Source organism: Perna viridis, chromosome 6, assembly GCF_037379345.1.
Source record: "Perna viridis isolate PV_CMFRI_1.1 ecotype Kerala chromosome 6, ASM3737934v1, whole genome shotgun sequence".
Lineage (NCBI taxonomy): Eukaryota > Metazoa > Mollusca > Bivalvia > Mytilida > Mytilidae > Perna > Perna viridis.
Window position 1 is genome coordinate 28,402,369 of NC_142450.1, and position 18,876 is coordinate 28,421,244.

At 32.7% G+C, this 18,876-nt stretch overlaps 2 protein-coding genes across 2 annotated transcripts; one reads left to right on the top strand and one right to left on the bottom strand.

Annotated features, from left to right (window-relative positions):
• Positions 1-1,982: 1,982 nt before the first annotated feature.
• LOC148614366 (uncharacterized) lies at positions 1,983-10,515 on the bottom strand. The gene is made up of 5 exons (XM_088588491.1): positions 10,338-10,515; positions 7,477-7,597; positions 6,546-6,674; positions 3,891-4,012; positions 1,983-3,655 (listed from the first exon to the last, which is right to left on the bottom strand). The coding sequence occupies exons 1-5, from the start codon at positions 10,416-10,418 to the stop codon at positions 3,542-3,544; spliced, it is 567 nt and encodes a 188-aa protein (XP_088444617.1). The 5' UTR covers positions 10,419-10,515; the 3' UTR covers positions 1,983-3,541.
• Positions 10,516-13,480: 2,965 nt separating this feature from the next.
• LOC148614367 (tyramine receptor Ser-2-like) lies at positions 13,481-18,442 on the top strand. Its single transcript, XM_088588490.1, has 2 exons — positions 13,481-14,401; positions 16,433-18,442. Exons 1-2 carry the CDS (start codon positions 13,885-13,887, stop codon positions 17,173-17,175), a joined length of 1,260 nt encoding a protein of 419 aa, XP_088444616.1. The 5' UTR covers positions 13,481-13,884; the 3' UTR covers positions 17,176-18,442.
• The last annotated feature ends 434 nt before the right edge of the window (positions 18,443-18,876 follow it).

Here is an 18,876-nt window from a genome sequence, read left to right on the forward strand (position 1 = left end):
CTCCCGTGTGCTGGCTTTTAACTAACTAGTGTTAAGGTTTTTACACCATAGCAGTACTGTGTGGAGAAACTTTAAAAAAATGATTTAAGTACAGGGAAAAATTTTCATAACATAACGACAAAGAGGTTACTAGTACATAGGTTTCTGAAATGAATTCCGTAAAACTCATGACGGGTAATACCATCAAAATGCACTTAGATGCAGAAATAAGTGTAGAAGACAAAACAAAATTTTCTTTACTTTGATATGGCATAAAATATCAATGCATACTTACCAATACGAACTGTACCTTGTATAATAATGTTTTGGGGCCAGCTGCAGCCTGCCCTGTGGTGTGAGGGATTCCTCGTCATACATTTAAGACCAATGGGTGGCCTTGGCCGACATTTTCATCCCGGTGTAGTTGTTGTCTCTTTGACATATTCATTATACCTATTCTCGTTATATTTAGTACAATACTTTGACATGTGTTTGGACAAGAACTAATGATATAAATTTATCGTTAATTTAAGAAATTTCCATGTTAATAGTTTTTGTTCATACTTTTGAATAGACGCAGCCAATGTGTTTCACAAAATGTGGGTGATGTGTTCATCATTTTTGTAACATGGCTGTGGTCTAAAGAGTTTTGAAGCACGTCATATTGGAATTGGTGCTCATTGATGTATGATGCATTTAAACAAAGCAAAATCACTACTTAAGATGTACTGATATATTTTGTACTTTGTTTTTGTTATAATTTTCGCATTTTAGCTATATTGTCATATCGGAGGCTTGCCATTTCTGCATTCAATAAAATAAAACTCCTACTTTTTTATTGTATGAAAATACATCGCATTAAAAACATTGATTGAACGCGCACGCCTTTAGAGAATAAAGGTTTTGGGGATAATGCGAAAAAATGCAGTCTGACCCAGTTTATTTTAAGTAACGGCGGCAATGTTTTTTCGGCGAATCACAAAATCTCCACACCAGTTCTAGACAGAATACCCTAAAGAACATGCCATTCATACCAAGTTTGATTCTAATTGGTCCAGTAGTGCTAGAAGAGAAGATTTTTTAAAAGTAGTACTATTAAAAATCGCCAAAAAAATAATAATAATAAAAAATAAATAAACAAAAAAAAGAAAAGAAAAAAAAAACATCCAAAAAAGGCGCATGAAATCCAACATGGTTTGATACATTACACAAAAGAGTTGACCACAAATAGATCTCATCATGTTGAACACTTTCATCCCACTTCAAAATATACATGGCTATATCTAACGGTTTTGGAGATACATGCAAAAAACTGTAGTCAGACCACTATGTTCAATTTTTAGTAACTGCGGCCATATTAGTCGATGGATAAAACATTCCCATATGTTGACTACGCAGAATACCCTAAGAGATATTCATACAAAGTTTGGTTCTAATTGGTCCAGAACGGTCTGGGAACAGTTTAAAAATGTTAACGCCGACCACGGACACCAAGTGATGGCAATAGATCACATGCCCCTCGGGAAAGGTGAGCTTAAAACTTGAAATGTTTCTTTACATACCGGATCGGGACAGAATGAATTAAGCTGGATTGAGACGTTTAAGGTGAAACCTGTCTAAACCAAACCCTAACTAAACTGAAAATCTGTGTAAACCAGACATTTTTTAACCCCTTCGAGTCAATTTAAATGTACAATGAACTTGAATAAACCAAAGACCTGTCTAAAACCGAACAAATTCTACAGTAAAAAGGGAGTTTGATTTTATAGAAAACTGAATTAAGGAGGTAGACATGGGGTAAGGGAAATGACTGTTGAAATCAGTGATATGTTTGTATCATATTTCATCAAAGCCTATCAAGCTTTCATATAAAACAGAATTCAATCAGTCCAAGTTACTTCGACGTTTACATGAGGTTGATGTAAATGCTGAATACAAACGTTCCAATGATTTGACAGAGTTGTGTCCCTTACCCTAGGTCTACCTCCTAAACACAAAACAGATACATTGAATGTTTTTATTTACATTGATCATATAAAATCACTATAAAATAATTTGTAAAACTTAACATTTGAAACATTAATAAAACTGGAATGTTATATTGCACTTATAGTTGATAATCACTGAATATTTTCCTATAACCCATAGCAACAAGGTCATATTACAAAAACAACCACACATACATATTAGGCTTGAATGTACAATATACATGTATGACAATATTCGAATTGATCCCTAAGCTCATGGTCAAGTAAAGATATTCAACAGCAGGTATCAGTAACCAGGATGTGACAAAAGAAGCTTTCATTATTTTAAAAGAAAATATGAAATTCACAAAAAAAAAATCAATGGAGGATCCTTGCTAGTTGAAAGATGCATTAATTTTCACTAATTAAATCAACAATCCAACATACATATTTGTTTGCCTCAAAGGTGTTTTCTGGGTATGTTGAATGCATTTCAGCATTAAATGAGAACTTCTAAAAATTCTTAATGTAAAGCACCACCAGCCTGGCTAGTACATGGACATACATGTAGCATAGCATTTATGCAGGTAACATTGTGTCAAAGAGTTTTTTATGCCAAGCCAAAGTGGACAAAAATAAGTATTTTCTAATATTTAAAAAATGATTTTTAATATTACAAATTCATTTTCTAATATTACAAATTAGATTTCTAATATCACATAATTCTTTTTAATATTAAAAAATCGACTGAATTTCTAATATTAAAAAGTGACTTTTTAATATTAGAAATTGATTTTCTAATATTAGAAAGTGGATTTGTCGTATTCAATTACGATTTTTTAGTATTAGAAAATCATTTTGTAATATTATAAAATGTGACTGATTTTGCAATATTGCAAAGTGATTTTCTAATATCACAAATTCATTTTCTAATATTACATATTCAATTTGTAATATTACAAAATGTCTGATGTTTTATAATATTACTAAATCAGGAATTTGTAATATTAGAAAATGAATTTTTAATATTACGAAATGAATTTCTAATATTAAAAAATGATTTTGTAATATTACAAATTCATTTTCTAATATTAAAAAATATTGATTTTTGTCCACTTTCGCTTGCCATAGTTTTTTGTTACTATGAAATATAGATTTCTCCAAACTACATGGTAAAATTGAGGTTTTTCAATATGCAAGCTTCAGTGACCATGTAAAAGTCTAAATTTTACTGTAGAAGTGGAGATATAGTAGAAATCAAAAACAAGCTGAAGGAGGATCAGTTTCTCCCATAAAATCTGTAGAAACCTTGGAAAATGTGAATGGCAGGAAATCTCTCAAAGAAATTTCATCACTGAATGGTGGTCAAAATGTCTTGTAAATTTTGGATGGGATAAATCAATACATTTTTATTAATTGCCATGCACTTCAAATTGTATATGCAAATATTACAATTACTACATATTTCAAACTGATTAAGAAATGGTTAGAAACAATGTATGTCACTAAAAACTTGAAAGAAGGGAAGTATTTCCATGTTGACATAATGTCCAACTTAGCATTAAGCAAAAACAAGTAGCTGGATAAAGAAGCATCTATACACAAGGAAAGCTGATAGTGGGAAGTATTGTACATGTTGACACAGTATCTAATTTGGCATCAAGTTTGAACAAATCGTTGGATAAAGATGACATGGTATCTGACACATCCTGTAAAACAAAAACAAAATTCAATATATTATTATATATCAAATATTATATATCATATATTATATATTATGTATATCTTTGAACTAAATCAGGAAACATACTTAAAAAATATTAGCAAAAAAAGTATTTAAAATCGAAAAAAAAAAAGATGGCCAAATACCAATATAAAAATATCTGTTTATAAAAATAAATTCAACTTTCAAAAATACTGTTAGTATGAACAAATCAAACAGACCTGTAGACAGCCTTGTGTTTTATGAAGCTGTAATCTGATGTTGTATAAATCCTTAGAAGATGATAAATATACTTGATGATTTGAATCAACAATATGTCTTCTTAATGCTATGTTTCTCTCTCCTACAAAATACACATTCAATGGTTCATGTACATGTACATAAAATACTTGGAACAATGAGGTTTACACTTTTTATACCCCCAATTCTGAGTGGGGGTATATACCAGAGTAATAATCATCCATCCTTCCTTCTTCATTGTTCCTTTCATTATACAGAGGCAGCGTTCTCCCAGGCCCTTAAAGTGCTGGGCTTTACAGAGCAATTGAGTTTGTGCGCTGCGCTATTGACTTCAGTACTGTGTTACCTTGTTGACAGTCCTCAAAAATTATATTGCGACCCTGTCTTTAGATAGAGTAAAATTTGATGAATTAATTTAGGCAGCCCAAAGGATTACCAATTAAAATTTCTAAGTTGTCCTCTCTCAAATTAGGTAGGCACAGGACTACTGAACTACTGTAAGTGACAAACTCTGATATCTTTTTACTTTTTGTGTTAAATATAAAAAAAGAACAAAAAATATTAATGTTATAATTACTTCAAATGCAATGGTAAAATATTTAACTACGAATAATTCATATAAACATAAACGGCAAAGAACATTTTCAATACAAAGATCAGATTTTAAATAATACATAAAATATGACATGGCACTTTTCGACATGGGACCTATTAATGTCATGTCACATGCACTAAATCTAGCGCTATCCAAAAATGTGGGTAAGAACACTGAGAGAGAAACCCATTTTTTACCAATTACCTCTTACATTACTAATTGGAATATGATGAAACTTTCAAATAATATTTATTACATGTTCGTGTTGTGCACCTCCTATTTTAGATTTAGATCCAAATCAATTTGGGGGTTTCATATAGTAAAACATGGACCTTGTCACATACATGTAATTTTATGAAACTTTTACAGAATTTTTATTTTGTATTGAATATGTGCACCTTTCATTTTAGATTTTGATCTTAAGTTACTATAGTCCAGCAAACATGGACTTTATCATCCCCTGATGTAGGGTACCCATCTCTTATCTATTACTCATACAACACAACGGAACAAAATTTAATGAAAATTTCACAAAATCTTTAACACGTATTTCCATCATGAACTTTTTTTTTATCCAAATCAATTAAGAGGTCATAAGGTGAATGTTATCAAAAGATGGGGTTGAGATATCATGGCTCACATCTCACAATTTTTTTCTAGTTCACTTCAGATTCTGCCTATTTCTGTGGCCTTATTGTTCTTCATATCTCATCCCCAAGAGAAACTGGAATAAGAATGAATTAAATTTATGTTAGTGTACATTGTATGAACAAATTGTTCAAACCAATAATTAAAAAGCTGTAAAAGTAAATATTTGTTTGTCTGTGATCACTACTTGTCCAAATTTATAACATGAATTTCATATTTAATCTAAATATGTCTCTATTAAAAGTAATGGTTAACTAGAAAAACTGTGAACAATGCTTGCTAACTTGATATCCCAATTCCCCCATTTGCACCCTTTGACCTCCAAATATACAGTATTAAAAATATATTGTGAACATACATTACTGAAGTACATTGCTCCCCTTCAGCCTAATGATATTTATACACATAAATGCATGTACTTCTTAGAGTTTCCATTCATCAAAAAGATCTAACATAAACTCAAATAATTTAGAAAACTGAACAATACTCACTAACTTGATACCACTACTCCCACATTTATTTAGATCAAAACCTGACATGAGAGGTTCACAATTAAAATATGTAATGAAAAAAATCAGTAAAATTAACATGTAATTCCAATCAATGGTGTAGGAGGAGTAAGGGATGAAAAATGGGTACCCTTGTTTCCCAACATTCATAAATGACAAAATCCATGTTTTGCCATGCAAAGCCTCCATATTAATCTGGATCAAAATATGAAATAGGAGGTGCACAATGGAAATATGTTATAAAGATTTTGTGAAATATCCTTTAAATTCCATTCATTAGTAAGTAAACTTAAATGTTAGATTCTTCTCATCCAACCTTCACAATAAATATTGGGTGGGAGGGAGGATTTTATTTTTTTGTTTTTTAACCAGATATTTGCTAACCTTATTTTAGCTTTTTGAAGTATAGATATGTTCTAAATCCAAAGCCACATCAGTTTCTGAGAAGAAACATTATTTTAGTCTCCAAGAAATGAAAGAGTTGTGTGTTATAGTATCTTAATATTGGAAACTGACATGAAAAAAAACAAAAAAAAACATTTTACCTATATAAATAGGTAATTTAGAACCTCTAATGGATCCTGCACTTCAATGATCAACTAAAAGCACTAGCAACCTTGAAGTATGTAAAGCAACAGTATGTCTGTCACTATTAATCATAAAAAGGTACAATGTATGTTACCACTAGAAAGATATTACATATGCATAATTAACCAAAAAAAAAACAAAACAAATAACAAAACAAACAAAACAAATCAAACCATCAGAAAAGAAAAGAAACTATTGGTTGCATGGATATATAATAAATCTTATACCACCTGTATCATGTACAGGTATGGAACTAATAATAATAATATCAAGTTAAAGATTACACAAGTACATACTCAACTTCCTGTGAAGTAAGCTATCATATTTAGACATGCCATGACCAATCATATGAGCTCTCTCTATCCCTGGTACAGAGGAAGTGTTGACAATTATAAGGTCTTCATCACCTTTCCCATCTTTATCCACTATAATTGAAGATTTAGACAGATTACAAAAACAAATTTAAAGATAAAATAAGACAAAAACAACTAATGAAAGGTCAAAGCTCTTTGAAGCTCTCTCTGTGTGAGAATTAATGAGTACCAATAGTAAAGAAATAATAAAAGAAACCCTAGCAGTAATAAGTGGGAAATTGCTTTTTTTTATTCTTGTTGGTAAAATCAGCAACAATACATGTATTTCTGTTAACCAAATTAAACTAGAAATACTGTGAGCAGGCTCATAAATAGAATACCCCCGCTTCAAATGTGAAGTTAAATATATAACCTGTAAGTTCAATTATCTCCCTTTGGAATCCTCTATGAGAAGCTATATTCCTTAATGCAGATCTACATAACAACCTTCCTATAAAATTTGATGAAATTCCCTGGAGTTGTACTTTCAATGTTTCAACATGTAAAACCCTTATGTAGGATCATCTCCTTTAGAATCCTCTTACAATAACTATATTTCTTCATGCACATGGAACATAGCCAAACCTTCTTATAAAATTTCATCACAATCCTATGAGTGGTTAAGGAGGAGTTCCACTGACAAGAAACATGAACAGATGGATGGACAAACAGATAGACAGGGTGATTCCTATATACCCCCAAACTTTGTTTGTGGGGGTATAATTATTGTGGTCAAAATGCACTGTGCATCATTAGGATAATGTTCATTGATATAGACTGTCAGATGTGATGTTCAAATACATTGCAAGTTTACATTAGCAACACAGAGTACATGAACAAGTACAAATTAATTAATCATGGGCTAGTCATTTACCATTTAAGGGTGGTAAGTCTTTAGTAGTGCTATCACCGTCATCATCATCTGACTCAGAAGCCTCCCCAGACACCACTACAGCTTTAGTAGGAAGTATTGGTTTATCTGGCTTGGGATCTTCCTATAAAAAAAATTCAAAAAACTTTTTTGAAATCTATATATTTGGAAGAGATAAGGATGTACATCATTTGCTCCTATACTAACAGTGGAAGTTGCAAGCCAATATCAACCTTGGGCTGATGACTGGGTATTGGCTTGTCATCAATGGTAATGCTAAATAAAAAAATATGTGTTGTTTCAGTTGCCCAACCAACCCTAGCCACTCTACCCACTTTGGAAAACCAGATTTGTTTTTGTTACTTCTACAGACTGACTCTGTATTTACCATTGTAAACAACAATGGCTGTGCATTTTACTTGCAGCTGTGGCCACAAACAAAGGAAAGCTGTAAATTTAAAGCCTGTTGATGTTTCATTCCCTGTTTGAGATGACTGTCATGTGATCAGTTGTTGTAATTATCATTTAAATAGTACCCTTAGACACTCATCTTGCAGGATGTAGCCAATCTTGATTTGTTAGAAAAAATAAATTAAAAAAAAATATTTTGTTATCTATGTGTACCAACCCTATTTAATTTGAAGAAGTGACCAGAACCACACACATTTTTTTATTGGCCTAACATCATTAAAATCAGCCAATGGTATCAACCAATAAATGTCACAGAAAGTAACCTTCTGATTGCAAATTTATCAAAAAATTGTTTACAAATTTATGAAGAAGATACAAATATGACTGGGAATAGACAACTAAAGATGATGATATTGCATTGTTCTTCATTTCCATGTACCAGAGACTTTATATTAATACTGTTAGTATTATATAGTCTGACTATACAAATATATGTACTAAAAGTATTAATATAAAGTATCAAGCAATTACTTGACAAATGATGAATCTAATGAATAAACATGGATATCTTAATCAAATACCTCTAATTAAATCAACACAATGATTTGAACATTCAAAGTTCATATTTCTACAATCGCTTGGACCAAAGTGAAACTACTGTGACCATGACATCGCTATACCAAGTCACAAATACTTCAGTACCATTCTGTGTAAGAATCAGGCAATGGGTGGTACATCATTATTCTTAACTTCATCTTTTTAAAATTTAATACATTCAATACATCAAATCATGAAGCAGTTGTGACTTAGATTTTTTGCCTGTTTATAGGGAATAAGTGTGGGAAAACTTTCCTAACATATTGCCACAGTGCATTTCAACTAAATTTGGCCTATCATTATCTTACAAAGGCAAACTTCACAAACATTTTGTTGGTTATTTCTGAAGTTATGAGGTATAAATATTATCTAATGCAACAAACACTAATTTTCCTGCACTTTTTATTGTCTGTCTAGCGATGTCAAGGTCACAGTAGTTTCACTTCCAGTCCTAGCGATTGTAGAAATATGGAGTTTGAATGTTCAAATTATTGTGTTGATTTAATAGCAAGCACCACAAAGCGGTGTGAGCTCTACAGTTATTATGTGTACTTTCTAAATTTCCCTTAAGGTTCCCCAATATACTAATGAAAAAAAAAGTTGTGTCCCAGAAGTAACAAAAAGTGACTGTCCTTACAGAGAAAATACATCATTTCCTTCAATTAAACAAATAAAAAAAATATAGGTTAAGATTACGTTTCAGTAAAAATAAATTCATCTTATCTGATAGTTTTCAAGTCTTTTTCTAATTTGTTTTACTTATTTAAAGAAGTGAAAGTTATGTTTTTAAAAACTTCGGGAAACATGTGGATGTATGTATGTGTATCTCAGCTGTTACACTGTTGCAGTTGTAAAGAACCTAACCGCCTTGGAAAAAAATATAACTCTGATTATAATATCAAAATCAAAGCATAGCTTTTCTAAGATAGGAAAGGCACTCATTTTCTTGTTTGGAATATTTGCAACTGTTGTCTGAATTTTGTATACGTCACATGATATGTGTAAAATATTCCCACCATCTGTGGAGAACTGTAATATTTCCGGTATATGTACATGTACAGATTGATCTGACATGCCATAACTGAAATGGATGTTGCTAGAGATGCCCTTAAGGGATATAAAATGTAAAGTATTGCGAGGTGCTATAAAGTTATTGACCATTTTGAGAGCGACGGGAAAGGGGGTATGGGGTTGGAATTTTGGGGGTGGGGAAATTGTTCAAGTTATTCATTAATTAAAAAGACAAGACTTTCAAATAGAAATACTTATTTTGCTTGCTGCTTAAATATAAATGAAAATATTGCACTTGCAAAGCAAACATTTTCAACTGGGTCACCCCCTCTTTGTAATGTCCTTTATTAGTTTTTACAAGTCTCGCACTGACAGTACATGTATGGTAAAGCTCACGGTGCTCGCTGATTTTGGCAATGCCCACCCCATATTAAGATGTATTTGATTGTGACACCTGTGTTTATTTATTAGATTCATTATTTGTCAAGTGATCGCTGAGCAGTAAATAGTGATATATTCGATTTCATTTGAAAAAAAAAATGAGTTGAAGCGAGACAACCATAATCTGGGCACCTTTGTGTAGGTTATGTACAATGTACAAGTGGGCTACATACTGGATACTGATACTAGATCAGATGGGAACATAAGTTAAGTCAACAAGTAGTCCAATTTCCTCTGACCCTGCAACCCTCCTCTTTTTCATTTGGATTTTGATATACCCAATCCGACATATATCAATATCCAAGACCACATAAAAAAGAGGAGGGTTGCAGGGTCAGAGGAAATTCGGACTAGTCAACAAGACCCCCCCCCCCCCAATATTAATAAATAAAGATCAACACTACCATCTGTGTTCCGTTAACAGGTTCGTCATCATCTGACTCAGGAGCTTCTCCTGGAACAACTGTTCGAATTTTGTTTTCCATCCTCTTGCAAAAATAAACATAAAGTTGCTCCCCTTGGTTTACTGTAAAATCCACCGATTTCCGACAATTATTATTTCCGATTAATGAAAAACGTGATTTGAAATTCTCATAATACAGCGCATGCAGGAACTTTTATCTGATAACATCACAGGGCCGGATCAAGACACTTTGAAAATTAAGGATGGGTGCCAGCTGATGTTCCCCAAAAACGTTGGGTGCTAGGACTATATTTGCCAATTTTTGTTCATGTTACACGTGAAAATGACATATTTTCCGATCAGAACGGGTGTGCTAACCCACAGTTCTGGACTGTTTATTTAAACTGACCGAAAAAATATAATAGTCATTCCTTATAATTCGAGTACATAAATTCAATGAGTAAATTATTACAAAAAGTTTAATGACGTCACTGTCATTACAAGGTGATGGACGAAATTCTTTACTTCTGAAATTAAATTATTGCGATTAATATTTGTATTTATATATATAAGAGAATTTCATTTTAATGTTCTTTGTGCTGCATGATAAGACCGCTGATTTACCGATTATGACAACAGCATGCAAATACTTTTTGGTCTCAGTATCGTATTAATTTTCCCATAGACTTCTATAGTGAAGTGCATATTTTTAGGATTTTTTTAAAAATATGTAAATTGATTCAATAAAACTTTCATTTATGTAGCATTTCTAAAGACATGTGAAAAAATAATTTCCCGCAAAGAAAATAGGGTGAGTCCACGAAGATCGGACAGAAAAGTAGTCTCGAACTGTAAATAGCAATTTTCCCTACTTTCACTTTCGTTTTGCACTCACCAAACCAACCTTTTCAGTGGAACATTTTTATGATATCATGTTAGATTTTCTTTTAAAAAAGTTCTTCATCTTACAGTGTGATGTTTGCTCTATTTTATAAGTAATTGTTCATATCTTTTGACAAAATATTAGTTTGTAGAGAGGCAAAAAGAAAATGCACTATATTTTTATAGCATCCATGTTTTGACGTACACCTGCTCAGGGATATGCAATACGATACTGGTACCTTTTAATCACCACTGGTATAGTCACGCCGCAATGGAAGGGGGGTTTAGTGCGCATGCGCTGTAAAACCTAGATTTAGCCCACCATTTCGTTTGAAGTGTTTGTAACAAGTCAGGACCATTGCGGTACCAGCTGCTCCGGTGGTGTAATAACTATTTTGCCCGATTTATTTTGGACTTGACGTGATTATGAGTCGGATTACGTGTTCGGTAATCTTGTTGTTGCCTTTTCTCGAACTTAAATGCAACATTGCTAGAGTTGTGATGATCCAGACCACTTTTTTTTGCCATATATGGACCAGTGGTGTTGCGCTGGTTGGATCTCCCGTTGTTAGTTTTGTGGCAAAATAAACATTCACAAATTGGACATAGAAATTAACACACTATTATATAATTTAAAAGCAGTTTTTGGCATGCATGGGTTGTGTCCTTATTGCATGATTTATGATATGCGGTGGTTCTCAACCCAGCATGAGAAGAATTGGGATTGATTTTACGTACGATAGGGACATACATTTTTGTAGGTTTAAACAGGTCTGGACTTGGCATGTTAGTTAACAGCTAGTATTCCTTAGTTTGTACATTTGTGTATTTTTATATTCCGTTTCTTTATTTCCGCTGTAACAAGGAACTCTGATATTAGGTGTGTTTTATTTTACTAATTGTCAATTTGTGTAATATTTTATTTATTACAGTGGCCAGACTTTAAAGGGAGAGAGTTGTGATCACGCCACAGTATACTTTAACGCCGTCACATTTTTTTGCGCCTGTCCCAAATTAGAAATTTCTGGCATCCGTATGTCTTGTTTCGTTTTCACCTTTTATTTAGTTTATTTTTGTGTTACTTAAGTATGTAGGGTCAACTCTTCCGCTGAATCTTTGTATAATGTTGTATATGGGCCAGCTGCACTCTGCCCTGTGATGTGAGGGTTACCTCGTTCATTGAAGACCAGTGGGTTACTTTGGGCTGACATTTTCATCCCGAAGGGGTTGTTGTCTCTTTCACATATGACCATACCTATTCTCGTTATATTACACAATAATAATAAACCACAATAAATGTACCATTTGTATTTTGTAGTTCAGGCGAGATGAGATGTCTTACAATTCTGAAAATTAGGTATTATAGATAAACTAAGTATCTCTCTATTTAATAATAATTACTCAACACAGGTACATGTAGTTACTAGATACAGAGGGTAAATTTGGAATTTTCGTAAAATGTTGACTGACCGGGGAATAATGGCCAACATTTACAAGTGAAATAAAACAGGAATCAATAAAGTCAATGATATAATAATTTAATGTCTGAAACTTGTAACACGGATTCCGATTGGATAAAAAACTCGTCCATAATCTCATAGACAATTTTTTGTAATTAACATGACGTGTTCACATTTTTTAATGATTCACTCGTTGAATTTTGAAAATTTAATTATAAGGAATGATTGTTATATTTGTTTGGTCTATTCAAATTGCCTCAATGCTAACGGAAGTGTATTAGTATAAAAATTACCAAAAAAGTATAAATTTTACAGTAAACGTGCACATTTTACAGAAAAAAATATATAATTTACAGAAAAAAAGTATAAATTTCACAGAAAAAAGTGTATGAATCATGCTCTATACTTACAAAAAAAAACATAATAAAACAATATATGAATGTATTTGCCCTTAAAATGCTTTAAAATACCGTCGTTCAATTTAATCATCTAAGTGACTCCATATATATTGCTATACAAAATGTAATTAATGTACATGTACGTACTTCTCGGTGATAATATTCATACAGATACGTATCCCTTGGCCAGTTAAGAATTCAATGATATTTATAAAGATTATATATTGAATTTCAACATTTTATAAACTGTCTTATTTTAAGAAATGTGCGAGGTAATTATAAGAAATGTGCAACTTAATTTATTTGTGACATCAATTAAACGTGTGTCGTAACGAATAAAGCATTATATGTATTTATAGTGATACGTAATTTCGTACTTCACTTATTTTAAGGGAAATCATAATTTTACAAAATGAATCAAACCCCGCGAGTATTACACTGAAGAGTGTGCTATTTAAATAATAGATGACTTAATCCAGGTGTCAATACCGGAATCATAAGGGTTATGACGACTGTTCTACATCCTAATAGTCAGATATCCTGAATGGGTGAAAACATACAATTTCTCAAACGGAAGATCAGCTTGTGATTATCTACTAGGTAAATTAGTTAATCAGTCGTTTCAGTATGTAAATAAAAAACACCAAAAGTTGTCAACAAAGTGATTTTAATCGTTCAAAAAATAAATAATATTTGAAAGAAATTTTATTGTTCTGTTTGGCGAAAACAAACAAACGGATGACTGCGTGAAAGTAAAGATACGACAAGCGTACGTCCGAATTTTTTCACTGTGCACAAATGAAACTAGATGGAAAACAGACATCATAGTTCTGATAAAGTTTATAACCCACTTCTTCCTGGAAGATTAGAAGGAGAACAAGGAGAATTTACTCTTAATAACAAAACAGACAAGATTGGAGAGAATGGATATGACCACAACTACTTACAGACGGAACAATTCATCGAAGGAACAGTGCTTACTGTAATTTGCATAGTAGCCGTTGTTGGAAATATATCAATATGGATTATAGTGCTCCGATCTCGCACTCTGAGAACAATAACAAATTCATTTTTACTTACTTTATCAGCATTCGACTTGCTCGTATCTTTGATTAATATGCCAGTAACAATTCTTACAATATTTTCGGGAGAATGGATATTGTCCGAGGCTGCGTGTCGATGGTTTGGATTTTCAAACATGGTAACTCTTTGTGGCAGTGTTTTATCACTGTGTAATATAAGTATTAACCGGTATGTAATGGTTTGCAGACCCAATAGTTTTTACAGGATATACACAAGAAAAAAAGCTGCTCTCTTTATTATTGGTGAGTATTTTAGCAATATCAGAACATAATATGGTCACCAACGTTTTAATAATCAAAGTTCTCATGTACTGAATCAATGTATATCGGTCGTTCGAATTTTTACGCCTCAAATAATCATCAAATTGCAAAAATATGGGATAATTCAGGGATAAAAGGAAAACAGGGATCGAATTCATTTGTATCAAACCACAGGCTTCTTGATGTAAATGGTAAATATTGAACTCTCTGATTTAATTTTAAATTCACCATTCTGATTACGAAGGACATTTCAAATTGATCATGAAGCACACAACAAAATTCGCGATGCATCGTAGCATGCAGTGCACCAGTTTGCGAAATATTCAGGTTCGATGATGATTTACTTGGAACACCTAGATGAGTTAACACAAAACATCCACATACTGCATAATTGAACTACAATCTACTAGTCTTTCCCATTTTCTAAATTTTCAAATCGAAATTCAATTTAAAGATCTCCAGGTCGAAACTGTCACGCAGTCAAATCATTCAAACTTAAGTCACAATCATTGAAATTAGCCATGCTCTTAGGTACATGTCCCTCTCAACTAGCTATATTTCTCAGTTGATAAGCTGTATAGCTCAAGTCCTACAAGTTATCGCATAGACATCTGTATGTCATGTAAAAAAAACCCTTAGTTTATGGGCACCTAGTTCCAGAGACACGTACATTAACATAAACACCAAAGTCTTAGAATAAAATTTCAACAATTATGTCTGGTGCAGGAAACACTCGACTTGCACTTCTGAGGACCTGAAGCAACTGCAGCTCTATCATTATAACACATGGCCAAACAGCCAAATAAAATTATTATTACAAAAAGCGATATCACCAGACCACAGACTAGCACTATTCCTGAGAAATGCATGATCGAAATCCCTATGCCATCGTCTTCATTTTTATTTGTCATCTCCGAAGTCACGAGACGGTAATCGTAATGAAAACACACTATACAGCGGGTGATTGATCAGGTTGGTTTGGAGATTATGCTGCCTTTTTGTTAACTTAAAAACTTTAGCAAAAAAGATGAGCGATAAATATCAGCCTAGAACAGGGAGTGTAGTCCTTGCCTGCCACCTGAAAACTTTTTCTTTTATAAGTTTCTTGATCGGAACCACTGCCCCTTTTTTGTAAATACTATATGGATCTGCCAGGCCCTGCATGAAATTTCTGAGGACAACCCTTCCAATTGGCACCCTGCATTGCTCTTTTTCATTTCTATGAGTGATGACAATGATTCATAATCTTGCAAGGTCTTTTTTTTTCTAGCTAAACATCAAATGGCTCATTATACGTCTAAGAATATTGTATTTGTAAGCGACACATTGAATATAACATAATGAACGATTGGTTTATTCTGGTAAATGCATAGAAATAAACAGGTACTGATGAGATATGAGGTCAACTATTTTTTAATTGAATCGTTGTTAATACAGACCAATTAATCATCATCATATTTAGGTCGCATTAAAAGTAAAAGGGTCTGTTTATTGGCGTAAATAGCATAGAATTAAATATAACAAATTAGAAATACCTACAAAGTGGACCTAACTATCAGCATTTGAACCTTAATGGGGTATACCAGTGGAACTATTTTCCTGCGGTAGTGTATTACTAATATAATTTCGGATGCTAGTTTACAGGGTGTACAAATCTATTTAGATAAAAGGCTCTGGCGACTGCTATATCAGTTGTGATCTTCGATCTAAATCGATAAAAAATAATGACTTTGAATATGAATAAGTAGTCGATCTAAAACAATTTCAATCAAACATTGACATATGCGTTAAATATAAACTTGATTTATCAAAACAAGAAGCTGGTTTTAAATAAAGTTTTGTCAATTGACGAAAAATCTAAAATTGAATATTGAGTTCATTACATTGTAAGAAGGGATACATGTATAATGAAAAGATACAAAGAGAAAAAAATCCCATGAAAGGTACACTGTACACCAAACAAAACATGCCAAAAGTGTATACTATGAATAATGTTCTTCCATTTTTTTTCAGGTACAGTTTTTGTTACAATCGCTGTATCGACTCCCCCACTAGTCGGATGGAGCGAATATCGGTACACACCAGTTCAATACATATGTTTCGCAGATTGGCCGAATTCATTATCTTACTCTCTATTTATGATATCATGTTGCTTTGGAATACCATTGTGCGTCATGATGGTTTGTAACTTTAAAATATACACGGCTGTCAAAACCAGTAGAAGTAAAGTATGCAACACATATGTGGTTCAAAATTCAAAAAGTGAAACGGAGTCCTCAGTGACAATTAATGGAAAATCTCAAAAAGATAGAATGTCAGTTGGGAATGATATCGAACCAGAACCGGACATCCAACTTCCGAACACTCCTGAATTCGAGAATAAAGTTTATTACACAAAAGATAAATTTAAAAAATGTACATGTAATGGCATAGGTATCACAGATAAGAAAATCATTAAAACTATAGAAAATACAAAAGATGCTGTGCAAAAATCGATAATAAATAAAGTGAAGCCTGAAGAAGTTCGACTCGCGGTTGTGCTCGGGATTGTTGTACTTGTCTTTTCCATTAGCTGGTTTCCGTACTGTGTTAGCATGATTCTAAGCATAGTTACCAAAGACAATGTGCATCGGGGTTTTCACATGGGGACACTCTTGATTGGCTACGCTAACAGCTGTTGCAATCCAATCATATATGGTCTTTTGAATAAACGTTTTAAAGATGGATTCAAAAAGTTATACTGCTTTTGGCGTTAGTATTACTATAGGTATCTTTACGGTGCCTTGATTTAGCAAGTAACAGCAACATCTTTTATTTTGCCTTACGGTATCCTTTACTATTTGCACAACAGATAAAGCTTTGGATTTAAAAGACTAGACTAACTCAAGATTTTTCATCCTAAATATTGTATATGTTATAATATTTTTCTTCATTGAATAAACAAAAATGTTATGAGAATTAACAGATTTTAAAGCCACACACATACACATTTAAGGTTGTGCACTTTAATATTAGCTTCATTTACTTGGTGAAGTCGTAAGGACGGAATGCAAATGGATCGGTGTGGTAGGGTATGTGGCACTCTGAAGGACGGAATTAGAATCCTATTCATATGATCAAGAAAGGTTAAGAGTGTTATCCTAAATAGAATGAACAAAAGAAGGACTAGGCCTAACTAAACTTTATCAAGTTACTTAAACAGATGAGATAATACTAAACTACACTAAACTGAAATCGGTGGCGGATCCAAAAGAAAAAAGAGGGTACAGTGGGTTTGCAACCTTCCTTTTTATTAGAAAACGTGTTATTTTCATTTGTAAAATTGACAAAGAATGGTAAATAATGTCCTAGCAGCCTTTTTTTCTCTAAGGAACCTCGGCTGGCACCTTTTCAAAGTCTGGATCCGCACCTGAATCAGACAACATCAGCTAGACTAGAATGAACTAAATAAAGGCAAGCATCTTTACGACTTCACCAAGTGAACATTTAATAAAATGCCCAAATCTTAACTTTATTGGTACACGACTAGGCAAATAGTACATGCCAGGTTGTGAACGAACAATGCCTCACTCAACGAACATCTGTTCAGTCGTAACCTTGTACAGTCCCGTATTTGCTCTTTTGTCCCAAATATACTTTATTACGAAATGAAATCATATTTTCAATGGCACTTGATGTACCTATTACTGTAAATGTATTGTTGTATGGCTCAAATATACTAAATGCTGAACAAAATGTAGAAGTTTTCTTAAAGTTTAGAAATTTATTATCAAAAGTAAAAGGTGTATGAATGCTTGATTTCCATGTACTCCATCTCTTCACTAATTTTGTAATTCAATTTTTGTTTTTCTATTCGTTTGTCTTATTTACTAGTCAAGAATATTCTTGCAAGTTTATTCCTAAGGACACGGAACTTTGTATAAGCTGTTTAGCTTCTTTCCGAATCCTACTATGAGTTTGTATGTAATGTGTATACTGTATTTGCGTGTACTTATATACTTGAATAAATATGTTTAAACTAAAGGCAAGCCTCAACCAAACTGTACACTGAAATAGAGTACATAAACTACATCACACTCAACTAGCTAGACTCCACCGGACTTGACTAGACTATATTTTATCAGACCAAACAAACATCATCAAACTTAAAAAAAATGACAGTGTAGAAAATATAGGTCTGAGGGTAGACCGCATCGGACTACATTGGATTCGACTTATTAAGCCTGACCGGAATAGACAAGGGCCAGAATATACATGATTAATCATGCAGAATGCAATACTAGAAAACTAGTCGAGATAAAATCTAAAAAGAGAACGGAATGTAAAAACGGGTAGAATACAACGGCTTAGAATCGAACATAAATACTTTGGGCAAACAATGAGTTGCTATATTGAGAGGGATTATCTCTTTGTTGATGTCATTTATAAAAAACCTTAGGAGTAAATTCGACGATTTA

Coding starts and splice junctions, on each gene's coding strand:
- LOC148614366 (XM_088588491.1), bottom strand. CDS start 10,418: ATGGAAAACAAAATTCGAACAGTTGTTCCAGGAGAAGCTCCTGAGTCA. Junction 4,013..6,545: donor CTTACTTCACAGGAAGTTGA/GTATGTACTTGT, acceptor TGTATTTTGTAG/GAGAGAGAAACATAGCATTA. Junction 3,656..3,890: donor AAACACAAGGCTGTCTACAG/GTCTGTTTGATT, acceptor TTTGTTTTACAG/GATGTGTCAGATACCATGTC.
- LOC148614367 (XM_088588490.1), top strand. CDS start 13,885: ATGGAAAACAGACATCATAGTTCTGATAAAGTTTATAACCCACTTCTT. Junction 14,402..16,432: donor AGCTGCTCTCTTTATTATTG/GTGAGTATTTTA, acceptor ATTTTTTTTCAG/GTACAGTTTTTGTTACAATC.